Source organism: Euleptes europaea, chromosome 8 (genome assembly GCF_029931775.1).
Source record: "Euleptes europaea isolate rEulEur1 chromosome 8, rEulEur1.hap1, whole genome shotgun sequence".
Classification (NCBI taxonomy): Eukaryota; Metazoa; Chordata; class Lepidosauria; order Squamata; family Sphaerodactylidae; genus Euleptes; species Euleptes europaea.
The window spans coordinates 6,435,587-6,456,477 of NC_079319.1; the positions used below are offsets into that span (position 1 = coordinate 6,435,587).

Here is a 20,891-nt window from a genome sequence, read left to right on the forward strand (position 1 = left end):
AGATGACCCTGGTGATCCCTTCCAACTCTATGATTCTATGAATGAACACCTAATACCTTTCACTGAGGGCAGTTTCACATATTTTAGACTGTAGGAAAGGAAGCACAGGTTACACGTGCTATTCTTTTTTGCAGTTCTTGTTTAACATCTGAAGCAAGAAGTCTCACTTGCCATCAACAGTAAGATTTGAGAGTTCCAGGTGTCAGTCGTACTCACACACCTCTCCTTAGGGGAGATGCCCAACATTTCTCTTCAGATGTTATAGGATGAGTTTTCCTTGCCCCTAACCATTTTGCAGCCCTGACCTGGATGGTCCAGGCTAGCCTGAAATCATCAGGTCTCACAAGCTAAGCAGGATCGGCCTTGGTGAGTTCTTGGATGGGAGAGCACCGAAGAATACCAGGATCGTTATGCAGAGGAAAGCAATGGTAAACCACCTCTGTTAGGGCGCTTTCACACATGCTGAATAATGCACTTTCAATCCACTTTCACACACTTGATACTACACTTGATCTTATCCAAAAGGCCGAGAAGCTTTCAGTGCACTTTACAGCTGTATTTTACTGTGTGAAATGGCAAAATCCGCTTGCAAATGATCGTTAAAAGTGCTTTGAAAGTGGATTGAAAGTGCATTATTTGGCATGTGTGAAAGTGCCCATCTCTTGCCTTGAAAACCCTACTGGGTTGCCATAAGTCGGCTGCGACTTGATGGCACTTTACACACACATTCATTTTACAAGTGAGCAAACACGTGTTTCAGTATGCATAGAAAGGATTGTTCCGTACTTATAAATGATTTATCTCCAAAGCAGGCTAATGCAGAAGCTTGCGTAGGAAAAATTGGAACAAGCAATTAATATGATCTTTGGTTGGAATTGAACTTCTGGGGCCATTAATACTCTTCTTTTGTATGATACCTTTCTGCTTGCTTTTACTTTAGGTGAAAAACGATTATATGGTAGAAATAGCAGACCAGGTGGACCAGGAAATTGCCTTGAAACTAGGTTGCCTTGAAATCCGGTAAGATAATTTTACGTATTATGCAATATATGTTTGCAAAATTCATCTTAATATTGATATTTTGATTGATGGGAATGCATATGTTTTTGTTGAAAGGAACTATTATTTTTTAAAAATTGTGTAGAACCTTTATACTTTATTGTAATACTATATTATGCTTTTCAAATAATGATTTTTGTCTGTGGAAAAAAATCCAGTTAATGGTCTCTTCATCTTCCTTTTGTTCATCTCGCATGTTCAATTGAATAATTCAAATGCTAAGAAGTAAATTGCCGTCATGGAAATAATATGTCTGAAGTTAATTTGTTGTGAGATGAAGTTGCATAGCCCAGCCTCTGCAAATAGTGGCAAATTCAATTAAAGAAACACCATCTTTCTCCTTGTAATTTATTACAAACAACTTTTAATTGGTAAATTAAAGTAAAAATTGTATAAAGGTCAAGATAAACTGAGAGAATGGTTTCCAAACATTTCTCACTGACGTGAATGCTAAAAGCAAGACTTGGAGTGCCTGGATGCGCAGTATATTGAAGTCTCTGATCTAAAGCTGTTTTTAAAAGTGAGAAAGAGGGGGAAGATACAGAACTGTAGTATCTCCGCTATCGCCCTCTAGAGTCTGAAGCTCAGTTCAGAGTATTGTGTTGCCTAGGACTAAACCATGGGCTTTGGGGACTGGCAGTGGGCCTGGATGTTCCTGTGCCCTTCTTCAAAGCTGGTTACTTGACTAGTATGGAGACCAGGATGCCATTCTTCTGTGTATCTTCCCATAAAAACTGCAGATGTCATCTTAGATTCACGCATTGAAAGAATCATAGAGTTTGAAGGGACCACCAGGGTCATCTAGTCCAACCCCCTGCACAGTGCAGGAAATTCACAACTACCTCCCCCCCACACCCCCAATGACCCCTACTCCAAGCCCAGAAGATGGCCAAGATGCCTTCTCTCTCATTATCTGCCTAAGGTTATAGAATCAGCATTGCTGACAGATGGCTGTCTTTAGTGGAAAGCCGTGGCAGTTACTGAGCCCATCCTGCTTAACTTGTCCCACAAAAGCCATGAGAATGAACTCTTCCCCCTTAAGAAATAACAGCTACATTGTGTGGGGTCTTTAGCTAGAGGCCAATCCACTCCATGGCTTGCTGTGCAGACAAACCTTTATACATGGTACTACAATCCCATCTTCAAGCTCGTCCGAAGGTGAGAACTGACTTCTCCAGGGGCAGCTCTGACTCCCATCCAGGTTGCTGGTTATCCAGCCTGGATATATGGGGTGGGATTGTCTTCCCCACCATCAAGGATTCTCACAGAGTTCAAATATTTCAGTCTGGTCCTAGGTTGAGTATTTGCCTTGGAGGGCTGGCAGGGAGCCATGTTGTATTTGTGTGGCTGGGGCCTGGAGTATTGGGCTGGGTGGGCATCAAGGCACGGGGGTACAGCAGGCTGGGCAGTGGTTTATAGGCCCTGTTGGTTGTCCAGGTTCAGGTGAAGAATAATAGGAAGGGCAGCCAAGGTTGCTGAGATTCCACCACTTTATTTCATGATTGCAAAATAGCTTTGGGCTGGGCTGGGAAGACGTTTTCGCATTCCTGCCATCCCTGCAGTGCCCTGCCTATTACAACCCCAATTCCCTCCTGGTAGGCCTTTGAAGGCCCTCCCTGGGCCTGCACTGTCACCCAGCCCGGTGGGCTCCCTCCTTCAGCGTGGTGTAGTGGTTAATAGCATTGGTTAGCAGCAGTGGACTCTAATCTGGAGAACCAGGTTTGATTTGCCACTCCTCCACATGAGCAGCAGACTCTAATCTGGAGAACTGGGTTGGTTTCCTCACTCCTACACATGACGCCAGCTGGGTGACCTTGGGCTAGTCTCAGCTCTCTCAGCCCCACCTACCTCACAGGGTGTCTGTTGTGGGGAGGGGAAGGGAAGGTGAGTGTAAGCCAGTTTGATTCTCCCTTAAGTGGTAGAGAAAGTCGACTTATAAAAACCAACTCTGCTTCCTTTCCTTTATCCCTTAGAAGCTGCTTGATCCATTAATCTTGAGCAGCGTAAATCTAATGTTTGAGGGATATAAGGACTGAAATAAATCTTGCCACTGACAATGTAGCCTTGGGATCCCTGTCACTTAATAAAAAAGGCATTATGTCAGACACAGAGGCATTAGATTTATATGTTAAAAGGGGAGAGATATAACGTGATCAAAGTTCCTCATAAATGCGGCATTCCAAGAGGGCATGTGCTAACGACTCAATAGAGCCAGAAGAGCAAGGACAGGTCCTGTCTGGGTATGGTATATTCAAAATTGTGCCCTGCATAACCCATAGAGGGGTTAGCATCAGCTTTGCTTCTGCTTCTTCTGCTGCTTCTTCTGCTTTTTCCCAGAATGCCTTAAAGCCCCGACCTACACAAGAGTATATTTCCCCCATTCTGAATGGGATGTTCTGTGCTAGCCAGCTCCATCCCAAACACCCTGTGCATGGCTGTCAGTTCCTTTTCCTTGTTCCTTCCCATTTCTCCAGCAATAGTTTGGCCATCTTCTCGCTGCTCTACTGATTTCCTGGGCTGGATGGTGGGTTCCTCGGACCGCAATTTGTCTGCAAGCATCAGGTTTCCAATTATAGAATAATAGTCAGATATAGATTTAAAAAACTTCCCAGCCCAATAGCTCGCTTACTGTGTCTTAGACGAGCTGGACCTCTTGGTATTCAATTGCAAGTATTTACGCCTTTTCCCCATCACTGGCAACTACTACTCCAAGTCCTTTCCTTTCACATTAATATAGTGTGTCTGTAAAAGGGCTCCACGCTACGTTAGGGAGGTTGCAGTCTACCACCAGCTCAGCCGGAATTTTTACCCTGGGTGTCATCTTCATAGTCTGCTTCTGTTTCGCAGAAGAATTTAATTTTTAAACCATTTAATATGCTTGTCCAGGTTAGGGGGAGGAAAAATGATCCTAAAGCAGTGGCTGCTGAAAATTCCCCAAGCATATTCTCACTGTTGTTAAAGGTCTGTTAGTTGAGACAATTGCTTTAGTTCTGCTGTTGCCTTTCACAGCAGGCCTTGGAAAATAACAATCAATAAAAAATTAGTGGTAAATCAAGCGGCAGAGTAATAGGGGAAGGGAAGCAAATGTGGATGTGCAGTTTTGAGATTCCGCGTGATTCGCAACGGTTGTTGTCCAACAGGAACAACGATAGCTAGAATATTGTCGAAGGCTTTCACGGTCAGAGTTCATTGGTTCTTGTAGGTTATCTGGGCTGTGTGACCGTGGTCTTGGTATTTTCTTTCCTGACGTTTCGCCAGCAGCTGTGGCAGGCATCTTCAGAGGAGTAACACTGAAAGACACTGTCCTTCAGTGTTACTCTTCTGAAGATGCCTGCCATAGCTGCTGGCGAAACGTCAAGAAAGAAAATACCAAGACCACGGTCACACAGCCCGGATAACCTACAAGAACCAACGATAGCTAGAACGTGGCAGTGGAACATTGTCTGGACTGTGTATTCCAAACATCCTTGGGGGAAGATCACTGTTGCATCTGCTTTAGGATATGGAATTTGGCCTCTTGCAAATCTCAGCTTGAAACACTTGTGGTTGTTGAAGTGTATCAAAATGCACTGAATCCTCCAAAACCCGACAAAAGTCTGACTGAGATATTTCCAACAATCAGAGATGGAGCTTTAGTGCTTTGAGGAGAGGCACTTCCCATTTGGTGGCGACAGAAGCACCTGGGCCTTGACAGCAGGGTCAGGGGAATGGCAACGTGGTGCTGGGGGAAGTCGGAAGAGCTGATGACAGACTGAGGGCTTTTTCTCTTAAGTCAATGCTAAAATTAATTCCCTGGATAGCAGAATCCGCCACTGGGGTGGAGGGCTCTATGGCATGACTCTGGCACAATATGAGCAAGACAGCTGCCGGAGGATGGGCCTGTTCTGTTGATATGTCTTTTCTCCTGGGACCAGTACGGTACAGGTAGAGTATCCCTTATCCGGACATCCCTTATCCGGACTGATCTGAAAACTGGACCCTTCCAGCCGGCATGCAGGCAGATGTGCTGCCTGCTTTCAATGTTTCCTCTCACCTAAAAAGACAACAACAAAAACCAAAAACAAATGGTATACACTGCATCGTAGGTGGAGACTGAAAGCCTGCTGTTGCTAGTTTGTCTATTGTTGCTTTTGTTTAACAGCTGATACAGGTATACTGGTGAGATAGTTACACCTTGGCTTTCTGATGGTTCAATGTACACAAAATTATTAAAAATATTGTTTAGAATGACATTCAAGCATCATAAAATGACATGTAAGCATAATGATATCTGAAGCAGGGCCTGGGCTTTACTCTAGGGCAACCCTGGGTTTTACTACCACAGAAGTATGTAGACACATGTGCTTGAGAATCCTGTGCCCCTAAAAGGGTTTTGAGATGCTTGGGATATAGAGGAGGGATTTATCATACAATATAATGTACTTGAGAATTTAGTAATATTGCAATTCAGTTGCTGCATTTTATCAAACTATATAAAGCTTCTGTTGGTCAACAACAGGGGCCATGGCTCAGTGGTAGAGCTTCTGCGCGGCATGCAGAAGGTCCCAGGTTTAATCCCCGGCATCTCCAGTTAAAAGGACCAGGCAACAGGAGATGGGAAAGACCTCTACCTGAGACCCTGCAGAGCTGCTTCCAGACTGAATAGACAATACAGACCTTTATGAATTGATGATGTGATTCAGCATAAGGCGGGTTCATGTCTGTTCAAGTTGCAAAAATGTTGTGTGTGCATTGATGATTTGGTATCGGGTTTGTCCAGTTTAGTAATTTTTCATACTTGTTTTTTGCTGGTTTTAGGAGATCGTACTGGGAGATGAGAGGCAACGCACTAGAAAAGAAGTCCAACTATGAAGTATTAGAGTGAGTATATAATATATAATGCATTTCAGATCTCTCAGCCTACTGAGGAGGCAAGAGAGCATCAGCTCCTGTCCAGCCAAGACAAATTGGATTGTTTGTAGTTCAAACTTGCTGATAGGCAGCATCAGAGTGGTTTGAGTCATCTGTATTCTTGTCAGTGTTCTTGGGATCAGCTGGTTTGGTCCTACAGATTTCGCAGTGCTTTGAGTAAAATGGATTTTCTGTTTGTGATTAGATTAATCGGTCACGGGACTAAATTACATTGAGTTCTTTAATTACTTACCAGCTCATGGAAATTTACAATTTGTGGCTTTGTTTTCCCTTTTAGCCACACTGTGAGGATGCAGTTAACAACAACACCATTTGCCCAGTGTGCACTTCAGAGTTTAGTAGTTCATTGTTAAAAGCCAGTATATTGTCTTAGGCGTTGGCTTGTAACCAAAATTCCAATACGGATGAGATTTGCATCCAATTCCTAGCAGGACAATTGATGTTGCCTCTGGGTGGAGGGGGAGTGGAGGTAATTAGTGACCCAACAAATTTTCTGGCAAGTTAGCAGTGTCTTGCTGGTTTGTGAAAGGTATAGCATGCAACAGGTGGACAGTTTAGTGTTACGTTTGCTACAGGCCACTGGGGCACAGATTTTGCAGGGACAAATGTGGTAAAGGTTATCATGTGAATGAAAAGTGGTGTAAAAACTATGAGCAACTTAACAGTATTGAGTCTGCCTCCAGTATCGATTGCTGCATCTCTCTCTCTCTTGCACGTGGACACGCACGCGTGCACACACACTGTATTCATTCCCAAACAAGCTCACTTTCAAATTGATATAAAATTAATGAAGATGTTTGAGAGAAAGAGCTTTCCACAATAAGTTCTAATGCATGTGTTTAATTATCATTTATGGGGAGGGGGTTAATCAAGAAGCTTCAATGTTAATAGACACAGGAGTTGTTCTGTATTGGTATTCTGTATTGTCTATGCCAATTGGTAGACCTTCAGAACGAAAAATTGCAATTCAGTGAGCTACAGGAAAAAGAATAGTGTCATTTTAATTAAAAAAAAAGAGGGGAAAACATCCTTTTTTAAAAGGAAAAAATGACACTATTCTTCTTTCCCCTGTAGCTCCCTGAACTGCAGTTTTTCATTTTGAAGGTCTACCAATCGGCATAGACAATACAGAATGAGTAGCTCCTGTGTCTATTAACACTGAAGCTTCTAGATCATCTTCCCCCTTTTTTTGCTGCAGATTTTTACAGTCTTTGTGCCATGAAGCTCAGCAGAGGCATGCTAATGAGTTTGGAAGGCCAGTAGCCACTTAGTTTCTGGTGTTTGTAGCAGTGATGTCCTTACTGTCACCTCAGTATGAACCCGTGTGGCAACAGTTCAGTTTGCCGGTTGTCCCCCCACCCCCTTTGAGGCTGCTTTATGCCTTTACCTTTCTATGGGTCCTTTTCAGTCTCTGCCCCACAGCTCTGGAATGACCTCCCAGAAAAATTTGAGGAGCTTTCAAGGGCTGTAAATCCAAACTTTATAATAGACTAAAGGCCCTGGTCCAGCCAGGCTCCTAGAGTGTTATGATCTCCTGAGTGAGACGGGAATGTGGGAGGCTTCACGCTGCCAGGTTTGAACTGTGCTGCCTGGTCCAGGCTTCAGCTCCAACCCTCTTCCTCCTTTGCTATGGGAGTGCCAGGGCTGAATGAGTCTACCAAAGGTTATGTGACCTTCCTGCTGTACAGGATCTTGAGCGAGAGTTGTTGAGGAGACTTCTTGTCCTTCTGAGGAGTTTTCCTCCCGTACTAGTATGCTGGTTAACTGAGTGCCGATAACACAGCCTTTACTGAGTCTTAGAATCATAAAATCATAGAGTTGGAAGGGACCACCAGGGTCATCTAGTCCAGCCCCCTGCACAATGCAGGATATGCCAAACTACCTCCCCCCCACACCCCCAGTGACCCCTACTCCAGGCCCAGAAGATGGCCAAGATGCCCTCCCTCTCATGATCTGCCTAAGGTCATAGAATCAGCATTGCTGACAGATGGCCATCTAGCCTCTGCTTAAAAACCTCCAGGGAAGGAGAGCTCACCACCTCCCGAGGGAGCCTGTCCACTGAGGAACCGCTCTAACTGTTAGGAAATTCTTCCTAATGTCTAGATGGAAACTGTTGTCTTGTTTTGCTATCATCTGACCTGGATCACTGCTGCATTGTCAGACCTTCACATTACCTTCCTATGTCAATGAAATGCAAAACTGATTTATATTCAGTGTTGATACATTTGTCTACAGTGGTTTCTACTAAGACGGCTGTGAGAATCTAAGGAGAACCCTGCTGGATCAGGCCAAGGAAAAATTACTCTGACATCCGATTAGGAAAAACGGCCAACCAGAAAACCTCTGAAAAGCCCACAAGCAGGGCTTGAAGGCTGAAAAATTCTGAATTGCACACAAAAACTGTTAAACAGTTCATTATGAAATATTATTCATACTAAAGCATGGTAGCCATGCACTGTAATACAGCGATGAGTAAAATTTTCAGAGTTGCGTGATCCGGTGCTTTTGCTGGAGTGCTTTTGCATGTCATGTAGACTGTCGGATTTATTTAATCCTACACAAGAAGATAAACTGCATGCAATTTGCATCTAAGACGAAATACATCAAAGGACTTAACACACATGAAAGTTTTATCCTATTCTTTCCCCAGTTCAGCATCACTTCAAATATTCTGATAGCTGTTGCGTAAAGGGATATTCTTCTGCCTTTAATCTTAACGTTTTTACCCTGGTTCAAAAGTTTATTTTTCAGCAGGACCAGTGTCTTTTAAAGGTCTGCCATCCATGATGCTACTAAATGGTAGCTAGTGTGGTGTAGTGTTTAAGACCGGTGGTTTGAAGCGGTGGACTCTAATCTGGAGAACCGGGTTTGATTCCCCACTCCTCCACATGAGCGGCGGAGGCTAATCCGGTGAACCGGATTTGTTTCCCCACTCCTACACACGAAGCCAGCTGGGTGACCTTGGGCTAGTCACACTCTCTCAGCCCCACCTACCTCACAGGGTGACTGTTGTGGGGAGGGGAAGGTGATCGTAAGCCAGTTTTTTATTCTCCCTTAAGTGGTGGAGAAAGTCTGCATATAAAAACTCTTCTTCCTCTTCCTCTTCCTCCTCCTGCTGTCTGTGTGGCAGTTGACAGCTCTGTTAATGCAACTTTCTTTTCCCCTGTGTAAGCAAATATACATCTGGTCACGCACTAAATAGCAATCCCCTGAGTTATCACAAGTTCAAAGTACTTAAAGAGAAGCTCATCGTCATGTGTGATGGGTAGAGCAAATATTTGAGAGAAAGAAAGCTTCACCCTCAATGTGGAATCCAAATTATCATTCAAGGCAGCAAGCTAAATCAAGGTGAAACATTTGAGCTTTCAGCAGGGGCAGCAGCTGGGAGTGAAGTTATATTGGAGAATTTAGTTTTCCCTTAAATCCGCTTACCGTCTCTTTCTCATAGAATCATAGAGTTGGAAGGGGTCACCAGGGTCATCTAGTCCAACCCCCTGCACAATGCAGGAAATGCCAAACTACCTCCCACCCACACCCCCTGTGACCCCTACTCCATGCCCAGAAGATGGCCAAGGTGCCCTCCCTCTCATGATCTGCCTAAGGTCATAGAATCAGCATTGCTGATAGATGGCCATCTAGCCTCTGCTTAAAAACCTCCAGGGAAGGAGAGGTTACCACCTCCCGAGGAAGCCTGTTCTACTGAGGAACTGCTCTAACTGTTAGAAAATTCTTCCTAATGTCTAGACAGAAACTCTTTTGATTTAATTTCAACCCGTTGGTTCTGGTCCGACCTTCTCATATACATGTACATGGAAGCAAGGAAATCATGGTGGCAATTTAAAGTCCATGCCACCGGGCATCATTCTATCCTCTGTTTTGCAGAATTTCATGATCTCCTTGTGCCTCATCCAATATTATCTTCTTTTTCCTCCTGACGTCCATCTTATTCACCCTGTCCAGTGTCCTTAGGGATGTTGAACAGCTAGATTCGAGTCCTGTAGCAGCTTAGAGACCACAGGATTTTCAGGGTATAAGCTTTTGAGAGAGCATTGACTCTCGAAAGCTCATACCCCGAAAATTTTGGTGGTCTCTAAAGTGCTACTGGACTCAAATCTAGCAATTCTATTTCAGGCCTCCTGAAACGGCTATTGTTACATTACTCTACCAACAAGCACCATTTTGGGGTTGTTTTGTGAAGGAAGGGAGAATATATATTTAATGTGTGGGGTGGGGTCACAGCACAGATCAGAGATCTTCTCTTGAGGATATTCAATATTTAAACTGCAAGATAGCAATTCAGGACCATTTGTTGTGGTTAATTTTTTATTCCTCATATTTTAATCAAGAGAAATTGATCAGTGTATGAAATGTTAATATTTTCACTTGATCAGATGGTGGTTTATTTTATCTTCATAAGCTATATGCAGAGTTTCTTGTAAACATTCCTAATTTTCTCCTTTCAGGAAAGACGTTGGTTTAAAAAGATTTTTTCCGAAGAGTTTGCTGGATTCAGTTAAGGTATTTATTCTTCCTACTAAAATGCTAGAAATGATTGCCTGGTGCATCTCCATCACATCTCAATATACATTGTGTTTTACAAATGACTTAAGAAACAGTACAGTTATTCTGAGAAACACATCTTAGGGAGGCCTGCCAGGAGCGATAACCACACATCACCTTCCTCTTGCTCTTTGACTACTTGCTCCCATACGCGTTGTTTGTGAAGCCCAAACCGAAACTCCCTTCGGGTGATGAATTTGGATGCTCTGCCATGGGGTCAGTACTTGTTCCAGTACAGCATGGTAAATGGTCCCCCCTCCCCAATTTCTTTCTTTCTTTCTTTTTTTTTTGCTAAAGTTAAACTTTGCCCTCAGGATTTCCCCCCCTAGGCTAATACTCTGGTTGTTGGTAAATTGTTATAGAAGGCAGTGTTGGTATTTTTGAGGTATAGGTACTGCATGGGAAATGAAAGTGAGTATCACAGAACAATTTGATTATCTACCAGGGTTTTTCCATAGTCCGCAATGAATGGGAGTTAGTGTAATAGCTATTCCGCAAATGATGGAGTGAAACATGTCCCTAAAGTGGCCTAAAGAAATAGGGTTGAATTTATAAAGCCTTTTCTTCTATTGGTGATGCTTTTCTCCAGTGCAAGAAGTCTTCCTCTGACAGATATATGTTTGAACTCTGACAGATATGTTTGAACTCTAATTCATAGAGTAAGAGTCATCCTGCAAATGTTCACTATTTATTTATTTATTGAGATTTCTATCCTGGCCTCAATCCCCAGCCAAGGCCGGGCTCAGGGTGAGTAACAACAGTCAATTACAATAAAATCACAATTTAACCATTAAAACTCTTAAAATATCCAATAATTTAACTGTTAAACTCTTAAAATATATGGTAATATTAAATACAACAGATGGCGCACAATCAAATCCTAGTAGCCGCTGAGGGCCCAGCAGAACAGACCGTCCCCCACATAATTTGTTAGATGGCTAAGGTGGGGGAGAGGGTTGGGAGGCCAGCACAGATGACAACCTGAGGCTGCCCTCAGTTGTAGGCCTGGTGGAATAATTCCATCTTGCAGGCCCTGCGGAACTCTTTAAGGTGAACATATTTGGGTGAAGATATAAAAGCTCAGCTTGTTACAGTGCATGCCCGTAACTTATTTATGTAGGATGGAAATGAGTGGGAATCAAAGTGCATTTCTCCCCTGCCTCATAGTCCTATGACTTCAGTTCTCTCTCCCCTCCTTGGTGAGTGGGGAATTCTGGATTATCATAGCGGTCCAGAAAAGATGGTTGTATACATTCACTTTGACTCTTCTGATGTTCTTGGAGGAGGTAGGGCAAGCAGAGTCCCCGTCTGCCTGGAGTGTAGCAAGAAGCATAAATGATGTTTTCTCACATAATTCTTTCATCCACATTAATCCAGATCAGGTTCCTTCATTTAGGTAAAAAACAAAATGCAACATCTCTGTTTCTCCTGACATTGTTATCAAGAGACATTGTCCTTGAACACATGAACACATTGTCCTTGAACACAGGAAGCTGCCTTATACTGAATCAGACCCTTGGTCCATCAAAGTCAGTAATGTCTGCTCAGACCAGCAGCGGCTCTCCAGGGTCTCAGGCAGGGGTCTTTCACATCACCTACTTGCCTAGTCCCTTTAACTGGAGATGCCGGGGATTGACCTGGGACCTTCTGCATGCCAAACAGATGCTCTACCACTGAGCCACAGCCCCTCCCCTCCCCACAGCCCCTCCCCTCATTCAGCCCCTCCTTCAGTTCTGAGCATCCTAGTTATGCACATCTGTCAGTATGAAAACTTGATGCTGCCCCAAATGCCAGATGTGGCACATGCAACCTTACTATCAAGGTACAAGCTCTTGGGTGACACATGTGCAGTTTGTGAGACTTGGGAGGTGAGTTGCAGCATCTGTGTTCATACTTCCAAACAACTATCTACAAACCAAGGCAGCTTAATTTCATTTATTTATTTCTCTTGTAATATTTGTATCCGGGCTCACCACTAATAGGATGCCCAGGGTGGTTCAAAACTGATTTACAACGCGTAATAGTCCAATAAAAATCAATGAAAGTATGGATCCAAATTTGCCAGCAGTCAAAAATAAAGTAATCATGTGTCTCAACAAGGTATCTTGAAAGATCAGCTTAAACAACAACAACTAATATTAAAGACTGCAGTGAAACCAGCTAAAAGCTGTGAGTTGTAACACAAAAAGTAGCGAACGAGGCACAAAAGCAGGAGAAAAGAACTCAACCAGAGCCATAATGAGTACCCTAGAGAACGTTGGGAGCTTTGGGGCGTGGGCGTAAAGCAGTGGTAGGTGGTAGGAGCAAACAGACATACAAGGTGGCTTAGAATTATTTACAAAAATAAAACAAATGTGCTTTCCTGCTCCCTCTGTGGTTATTCCAGGGGGAAAAAACGTCCGCTCTGGTGCTCAGATTTACGGTATGCTTAGATCAAATGCAAGCAAAGGCTTCCCTCTGGTGAGGTGCTACGTAAGCAATCCGGAAAGCTGAACCACAAGAGAAGAAGAGGAATGAAGGAGAAGAAGAAGAGTTGGTTTTTATTTGCTGATTTTCTCTACCTTTTAAGGAGAATCAAACCAGCTTTCAATCTCCTTCCCTTCCTCTCCCCACAACAGACACCCTGTGAGGTGTCAGGCGTGATGGGATTGGTGCTGAGAGAATTCGGAGAGAACTGTGACTAGCCCAAGGTCACCCAGCTGGCTTCATGTGTGAGAGTGGGGAAACCGACCCGGTTCACCAGATTGGAGTCCAGGGCTTGTGCGGAGGAGTGGGGAATCAAACCCGACTCTCCAGATTAGAATCCACCGTTCTTAACCATCACACCACCCTGACTAGGGAGAATGGTAGCAGTGGAAAACGTGGCACACCAGTTAAACGGAGTCCCCAGTTCAAATCCTGGCCCAGCTATGCATTCACTGAATAGTCTTAGCTGTCAGTAACTTCTTCAGCCCCTCAATAATACATATGGAAACAATTTAGGCTTTATATAGCTCATGAAAATATTATTGAGGTGATATACCCAAAGCATTTGGAGCACTCAAGAACTGTTATATATAAAAGCCAAGTATCTCTTGTGGGGGTGGTGTTAATAAGTTAGATCCAGATGGTTGGAGCCTGCAGAAGGGATCCTTGCTGCCCTCTACTTCTTTCTGCAGCCACCGGGCTCTCAGGAATAATTGGGGGGTGGGGGAGTGCTGCAAATGGTTGTCGGGATCAAAGCCATGGTTAAAGGAAACAGTTCCCTGTAATATTGCCCAAACAAACTTTTCTGTATTAATTCACAGTGGATAGCCGTGTTAGTCTGTCTGCAGTAGTAGAAAAAGGCAAGAGTCCAGTAGCACCTTAAAGACTAACAAAAATATTTTCTGGCAGGGTATGAGCTTTCGTGAGCCACAGCTCACTTCTTCAGATACAGCTAGAATGTGAATCCATCTGTCTTTAAGTAGAGGAGAGTGAATTCAGACAAGCATTAGTATGTAAATATTAACAGTATGTATATGTGAATAGCAGGCGTGATGGGATCACAGACTCTTCTGCATACCACACCTAATCCCATCACGCCTGCTATTCATATGTACATACTGTTAATATTTACATACTAATGCTTGTCTGAATTCACTCTCCTCTACTTAAAGACAGATGGATTCACATTCTAGCTGTATCTGAAGAAGTGAGCTGTGGCTCACGAAAGCTCATACCCTGCCAGAAAATATTTTTGTTAGTCTTTAAGGTGCTACTGGACTCTTGCCTTTTTCTTTTCTGTATTAAGTGGTCTTTTGCAGTATCATATGCCTCGAGAGTTTGTTATATAGGAAAGAGCAGGATAATAATTTCAGTGAAATATCTCCTGCCCCCAAGAACAGCCTGGTGGTGACACATTCCCTATGATACAAACAAATAGCAAAGGGCATACATCAGTCTTTGTAGTAGCTACTCTGATAGATTTCCTGCTAATGATGTAAGTTTCCCAGCTTCTGTTGGTTTTGAGTATGGGTAAGCATGTGGTTATTTTTATTTCTAATGTGATCTGAAGTTTATAGTCTCAGCCCAGAGATTAGTCATGCTTAAATCCCTTTGAAATTGATAGATTTAAACGGGGTGTGACTAACTCTTATGAGTTAGAATGAGTAACTTTGTCTGAATTGTGGCCTGTATCTTCAACTTTAAAAAATGCCGTAACATTCACTGAGCCTGGGGGGGCGGGTTTAGGACAGTGAATAAATCGAAGATGGTCCTGAGAGCTGCATCAGTAATACATAGGTTATAATCTCAGTGTAGTTCTTCAAAACATAAGTGTCTTATCCCCCCACCCCTGCACACTGTTTCTATGGGAAATGTAAGTGTTCTCCAATGCAGGTAAAGGGAGTTGATTACGTTATCTTCATCTCCCAGTAAGGGGCTTGAAAATAAGATTAAGCCATGTTCAATAACGATTTAGTTCAGCTCTGTGGTAATAGTCTGTTTAATATTATAAATTAATTAAACTGTGTTCAACTTTGCTTATACAGCAGCACCTGTTAAAATGTGTGAAATTGTTTTCCTTTTTAACGTGCGACAACAAAAAAAACCTAATGCTTGACGAAGCTCCTGTATGCTTCAGAAATGCTAATTTGTATGTTTTGCCAAGAATTCGAGCAAATGTTAGCAACGTCGTGATGATGAATGCAATTAATATTCACTCTTGCTGGCAGCAGCTCACAGCAGTGTCTGAATATTTCACTACCCAGGCCAAAACACTACGAAAACTGATCCAACAAACATTTCGACAATTTGCCAACCTCAACAGAGAAGAAAGTATTTTGAAATTCTTCGAGATTCTCTCGCCAGTGTACAGATTTGACAAGGAATGCTTCAAGTGTGCCCTCGGTGTAAGTATCTGACTACTGGAGCCTGTTATGAAATTGTTGGGCTAATTACGATTGCTTAGATCAGCAGTAAATTTTCAGCTTTTATGGGTAGAAAGCGGTCTGGTGCTTTGCCTATACATTCGTGATGAAAGGCATACTGATTCTTTTATTTTAACTTTGAGTGATCATGGGGACTTTCTTCTGGTTGCAAAGAACAAGAGTTTAGTAACATCTTTGGTGTTGCTGTTCTATTTAGCATAGTCTTTCACCGGATTAAAGAAATCCTCGTTCAGGAATCACATCCATTCTAACCAATTTAATCTTCATGGGCGTGTATATAAATAAAACAATGTTGAAGGAAAATCTTTTCTTTAAATGGATAATGTGTATATATCTATTCATTTCAAAATTGTACCTCGTGATACTCAGCCCAAAAGCTTCCAGGTGGATTGCAAAATGTCTCCTTAAAAATGGAATGTTTGTGTGCGTGTATAAAATGTAAAATGGCATTAAAACTTCATAAATGCGAACAGGAATTTGGGTATGAAAGGCAGTGGAGATATGATAAACAGTGAATGAATGGATGGAGACTGCAAGCGTATTACTCCCATTCTGTAGACACTCCATTGGCTGCCCATCGAGCTCAATTTGAGATGTTGGCTGTCCCATAAAAAGCCCTTCATGGACTTGGCCTCTCTTATTTGTGGCACTATCTCTCTTTGTATGCTCCATCACGACAACTTGGCTCATGTTGGTAGGGGTTTTGGCAGGTGCCAACCTGCAAATGGCTCCCACCTTTGGAATGGCCTGCCCAAGGAGGTCAGGAAAGCTCCCACTTTCCTTTCCACAAACTATGCAAAACTGAACTATTCAAGAGGGGTTTTCTGCGCAGAATAGGGTTGGGCTGTACAAAATGATTTGCAGACTTACTTGGATCATATGATTAGAGACTGTGGCCTACATTGCTGTGGAGGGGCTGTGGCTCAGTGGTAGAGCATCTGCTTGGCATGCAGAAGGTCCCAGGTTCAATCCCCGGCATCTCCATTTAAAGGGACTGGATGTGAAAGACCTCTGCCTGACACCCTGGAGAGCTGCTGCCTTTCTAGTAGACAATAGTGACTTTGATGGGCCAAGGGTCTGATTCAGTATAAGGCAGCTTCATTTGTTCATGTATAGTTTATTTTAAGTAGAATGATAGTATGTAAATCTTGTACCACTTAATGTGCCATATGAATCCTTATGCTATGCTTCAGTTCTTGCTGATGGTTCCAGACTTCTAAAATCCTAACACGTTTATTGTTGAATGTCCTGTTGTTGTTGTTTTAATTATACTGACTTACTATGTCTAAGCAGCCTTGAGTCCCTGTGAGAAAGGTGGACTATAATGCAAATAAACAAATAAAGTTCTGTGGGACACGTTTTGAGACATTCTTTCTCAGATTTGAATCAAAAGCACTGGCAGTAGAAAGAAATGGGCCTTCATCCCCTTCTTCTTACTGATGCAAATCACTGAGACCCCCTGAAATTCTGCTCCAGGGGTGTGTGTATGAAGCAACCCTTAGGAACAGCAAAGGAAGCAAAATAAGGATATCAGGGTGGGGGGTGGAAATAATCCACTCCTTTTCTGCTGGCAGAAGGGCAATTTCACCAGGGTAACTTTTCTTACATCAGTAGAATGGCATCTTTGGATGCAGCCCTCTGTTTGAAGTTCGGTTTTTCATTCTGTTTTACTTGCATTACCTGTAAAGTTCCTTTGAAAAGGGTGATATTGAAGATCTTTACCCAAGTATTTTGTTTATGTTCTCTCCAAATTTTCATCACTTCCTGTGGACCCTTCAACATAAAAAAGTCAAGTTGGATTATTTCGGTGGAGCTGGCTATTGGGCCGGAAGAAGGAATTAGCTACCTTACTGACAAGGGTTCCAATGTAAGCCTGTTTCTCTGACTCTCAATATGTGATGTAGTGAGGAGGTTGGGGGTGCAGTACTGTGAAAAGAGAATTTAAATGGGAAATTGTGTCTTTGAGTGAATCTGAATAAATGGCAGGGGACACAAATGAAATGTGCCGTTAATTAATGGAGGAAATGTCCAGTAGTGTCAAACAGCTACTTTTAGATCTGTCTCTTGACTTTTGTTCTATAACTCACAATAAAAAAACACCTTTTGCATTATAGATGGTAATGTTTTAGAGAGAAACCAAAAATGCCATAAATATTTCAAATGCAGTTTAAGAAACAGAACAATAACTTGTTCCTCTGCAAAATTCACAGCAATAGCTCTTGTTGATAGATTGCGGCAAGGTATATATTGTTCAGCTTTTTCTTGGAGTACAGTTATTTTTATAGAGAGCAATCAAGATATGTGTTCTGTTGTTAGTCGTAGCTGCTGTGTTCTCAGCATTTTATTTTGTCATATATTTTGTGTATGTATTTATTGGCAGTACTAATTGAGGTTTTAAATTAAGATCTTTTATGTGTTTTTTATTCGTTGTCGTTTTATTTACCTTATAAACTGCCTTGAGTTCCTCAAAGTAGAAAGGTGGCTAAGAAATGTTTTAAACAAATAACTAAATAAGCAAGTAGATAAATCAAGATACTTTAACTTAAGAAAACTGGATTATTCAGAATTTCTGGGTAGATTGTGTACCAGTTTTTGTGCTGGATCTTTACCCAGTGCCTAGGGTTGCTACCTCCCAGGAGCAGCCTAGAGATCTCCTAGAGTTACAACTGATCTCCAGACAACAGAAATCAGTTCCACTGGAGGAATCAGCCGCTTTGGAGTGTGGACTCAGTGGCATTGTATCCTGCTGAGTCCCTCCCCAAACCACCCCCTCCTCAGGCTCCACCTCCAAATTTCTAGGGATTTCCCAGTCCAGAGCTGGCAACCCTACTAGTGCGTCCCATTGCTCAACAAAACTCTCTTCAGGCAGAGAGTTGCCATGCCGTCAGCTCTCTCCCTTTCCCACTTGCAGAGGTTCTGACATTCCTGTGGGGCTTGGCTGAAAAATGGAATAAGAAAGACGGGAAAACATTGGTCTGTTGGTCCTACGTGGGTGTCATGGAGTGTCCCGCAGTATACTTACTAATACTTCTGTTTTGCCGTGTACCTTTCTGTAGCCCACCCACCTGGCCGACTTCCATCAAGTACAGACCATTCAGTATTCGAGCAGTGAAGATAAGGACAGGAAAGGAGTGCTGCAGATGAAAATTGCTGGAGCTCCGGAGGTAGGTAGGCGGTTGCCGACTTTGCCGTGGCCTGGTCAGGCAACAGGAGTTAATTGTTGCTATATCTTTTGTGAAAAGAGGTGTCTCTCTCCCCCCAAGCCTCTCTCCCCTGCCAGGCCTACATCTGAGGGCAGCTGCAAGCCCTTTCTCCATTTTAATCATTTGCTGGCCTCCCCATCCTCCCCAACCAGATTTGAGGGTCCACTGTCCTCCAGGCCTGTTTAGTTTCTGGTGGCTGCAAACAAAAGGGAATGCCATCTCGTTCTATTGTTTTAATGTATAATGAAGTATGATTTTAAAGTATGTTTTAATATATGTTTTAACCTATGTTTGATCTTGTTGTGACCCGCACTGAGCCCGGCTTACTGGGAATGAGGGTGGGATAGAAATGCAATGGATAAATAAATAACAAATAAACATTTAGGAATTTTTTTCCACCAGTTAGTCTTCACTTCTCCCTGTGGTCACTAAAACTGCTCCCTAAAACTAGTCATTATGCTGTGTACTAGATTCCCAGTGGGGTCTACACTGTTGTGTGATCCAAATTCCATGCTGATATGATCCAAAATGCTGGAGATCATTTGCATTCTGGAAGCTGTGTTTAAAGCACATACCCTTGCTTTTCCACTGCTGTGGTTGTTTCCACAGTAATTCATGGTGATGGTCACTGTGAAGAAACCACTACTGCCTTTTCTGCATGCTCATTATTATAATGTGTTGGTGGAAACTGTTACCTTATGCATTGTAGGAATGCTTACATGTTTGTTGTTAGCCATGTAAGGAAGTTCATAACTTGGAAATTAATCATCCTGACCTAGTTGTGTATTGGTTGTGATTGTCAAGTGTTGGGAAGTGGTGAACGTGAGAGAAAATGGATGGTAGTATGTTCTAAAAAGAGTGCATTTCCATGTTCTATGGCACACTGTTGCTGCCCAAGAGTACTGTGCAACATGCACAGTGTAATCCAGAATAATTAGGGCTTGCAGATTTTAAATGGGATTTGAAAATGCATGTAACCTGTATTGGATTGCAATCATAAATTTTGATCCATCAAATGATCATTAGGTGGTAATAATGCCTCATTTGTGCTGATAAGTGATCACTGATAAGCTGGTATTCTAGTGTAAGAGACTGTGGGGTAGATCCAACATTGTGATGAGGGAGACCCCAGAAGCAGGATTGGGGGGGGGGCATTTTGAGCTGTTGCGGGATGGGTGGAGTCAAGAAGTTGGATCCACCCCAGTTGGATCCACCCCAGTGCTTCACTATTAAACACCATTTAAGTTTAGTTAGAGTCTGTTATTCAGGCACACTTCATGACTCTTCAAAGGTTTATCTGGTGGTGGTGGAAAGTGCTGTCAAGTTGCAGCTGACTTATGGCAACCCTGTAGGGTTTTCAAGGCAAGAGACTAACAGAGGTGGGTTGCCATTGCCTGCCTCTGCATAGCGACCTGGGACTTCCAAGATCTGACAAGATCGGGCTAGCCTGGGCCATAAAGTATATCGGGTAGCGAAGTTCAATCAAGTCTGGCCTCTGCTGTCCAAAGGGGGAGGGGGTTATGAGCTCGGTCGCTCACCCTGACCCACTGTCATGTGTTGAACCAAGATTTTGAACAGGATAGAAAACTTCACTTGATCATGGATTCATGTGTTAAGAAAAAGAAGAAGAGTTGGTTTTTATATGCCGACTTTCTCTACCACTTAAGGGAGAATCAAACCAGCTTACAATCACCTTCCCTTCCCTCCCCACAACAGACACCCTGTGAGGTAGGTGGGACTGAGAGAGTGTGACTAGCCCAAGGTCATCCAGCTGGCTTTAAGTGTAGGAGTGGGGAAACCAACCCGGTTCACCAGATTAGCGTCTGCCATTCATATGGAGGAGTGGGGAATTGAACCTGGTTCTCCAGATCAGAGACCACCACTCCAAACCACCACTCTTAACCACTACACCACGCTGGCTCTCTTAAAATTCTCTCTCCAGAGTGGTCCCCTAAGTGCAGTTACATGGAAGAAGTAATACAAGACCATGTAATTGTGTCGAGGCCCTGTTTCTTTGCAGAGATACCGACCAACTTGGCAGCTGCTGTATTCATGTGAAGCGCCATCTGAAAGTGGTGTGTCAGTGTGGTTGTGTCAGCTTGCATGTTATATTCTCCCTGGGGCTGCTCTACGTGGGGGATTTGGAGTTGTAGGAATTGAGCCTTACATTGAATAATCTGAGCACGTTTTTCTGTTTACTGTTTTCCAGTAGCATGCTCTGCTGTGACATAACTGTTCAGCTGTTCTC

At 43.0% G+C, this 20,891-nt stretch overlaps 1 protein-coding gene across 8 annotated transcripts in view; it reads left to right on the plus strand.

Moving 5' to 3' along the window:
* PTK2 (protein tyrosine kinase 2) overlaps positions 1-20,891 on the plus strand; it is a 317,569-nt gene that overhangs the window by 185,689 nt on the left and 110,989 nt on the right. For all 8 annotated transcript variants that reach the window (XM_056854175.1, XM_056854178.1, XM_056854176.1 and 5 more), the window contains 6 exons: positions 941-1,020; positions 5,857-5,919; positions 10,434-10,488; positions 15,261-15,401; positions 17,230-17,307; positions 18,497-18,604. In XM_056854175.1, coding sequence (XP_056710153.1) covers positions 941-1,020; positions 5,857-5,919; positions 10,434-10,488; positions 15,261-15,401; positions 17,230-17,307; positions 18,497-18,604 — 525 coding nt within the window. The remainder of the gene's footprint in view (positions 1-940; positions 1,021-5,856; positions 5,920-10,433; positions 10,489-15,260; positions 15,402-17,229; positions 17,308-18,496; positions 18,605-20,891) is intronic.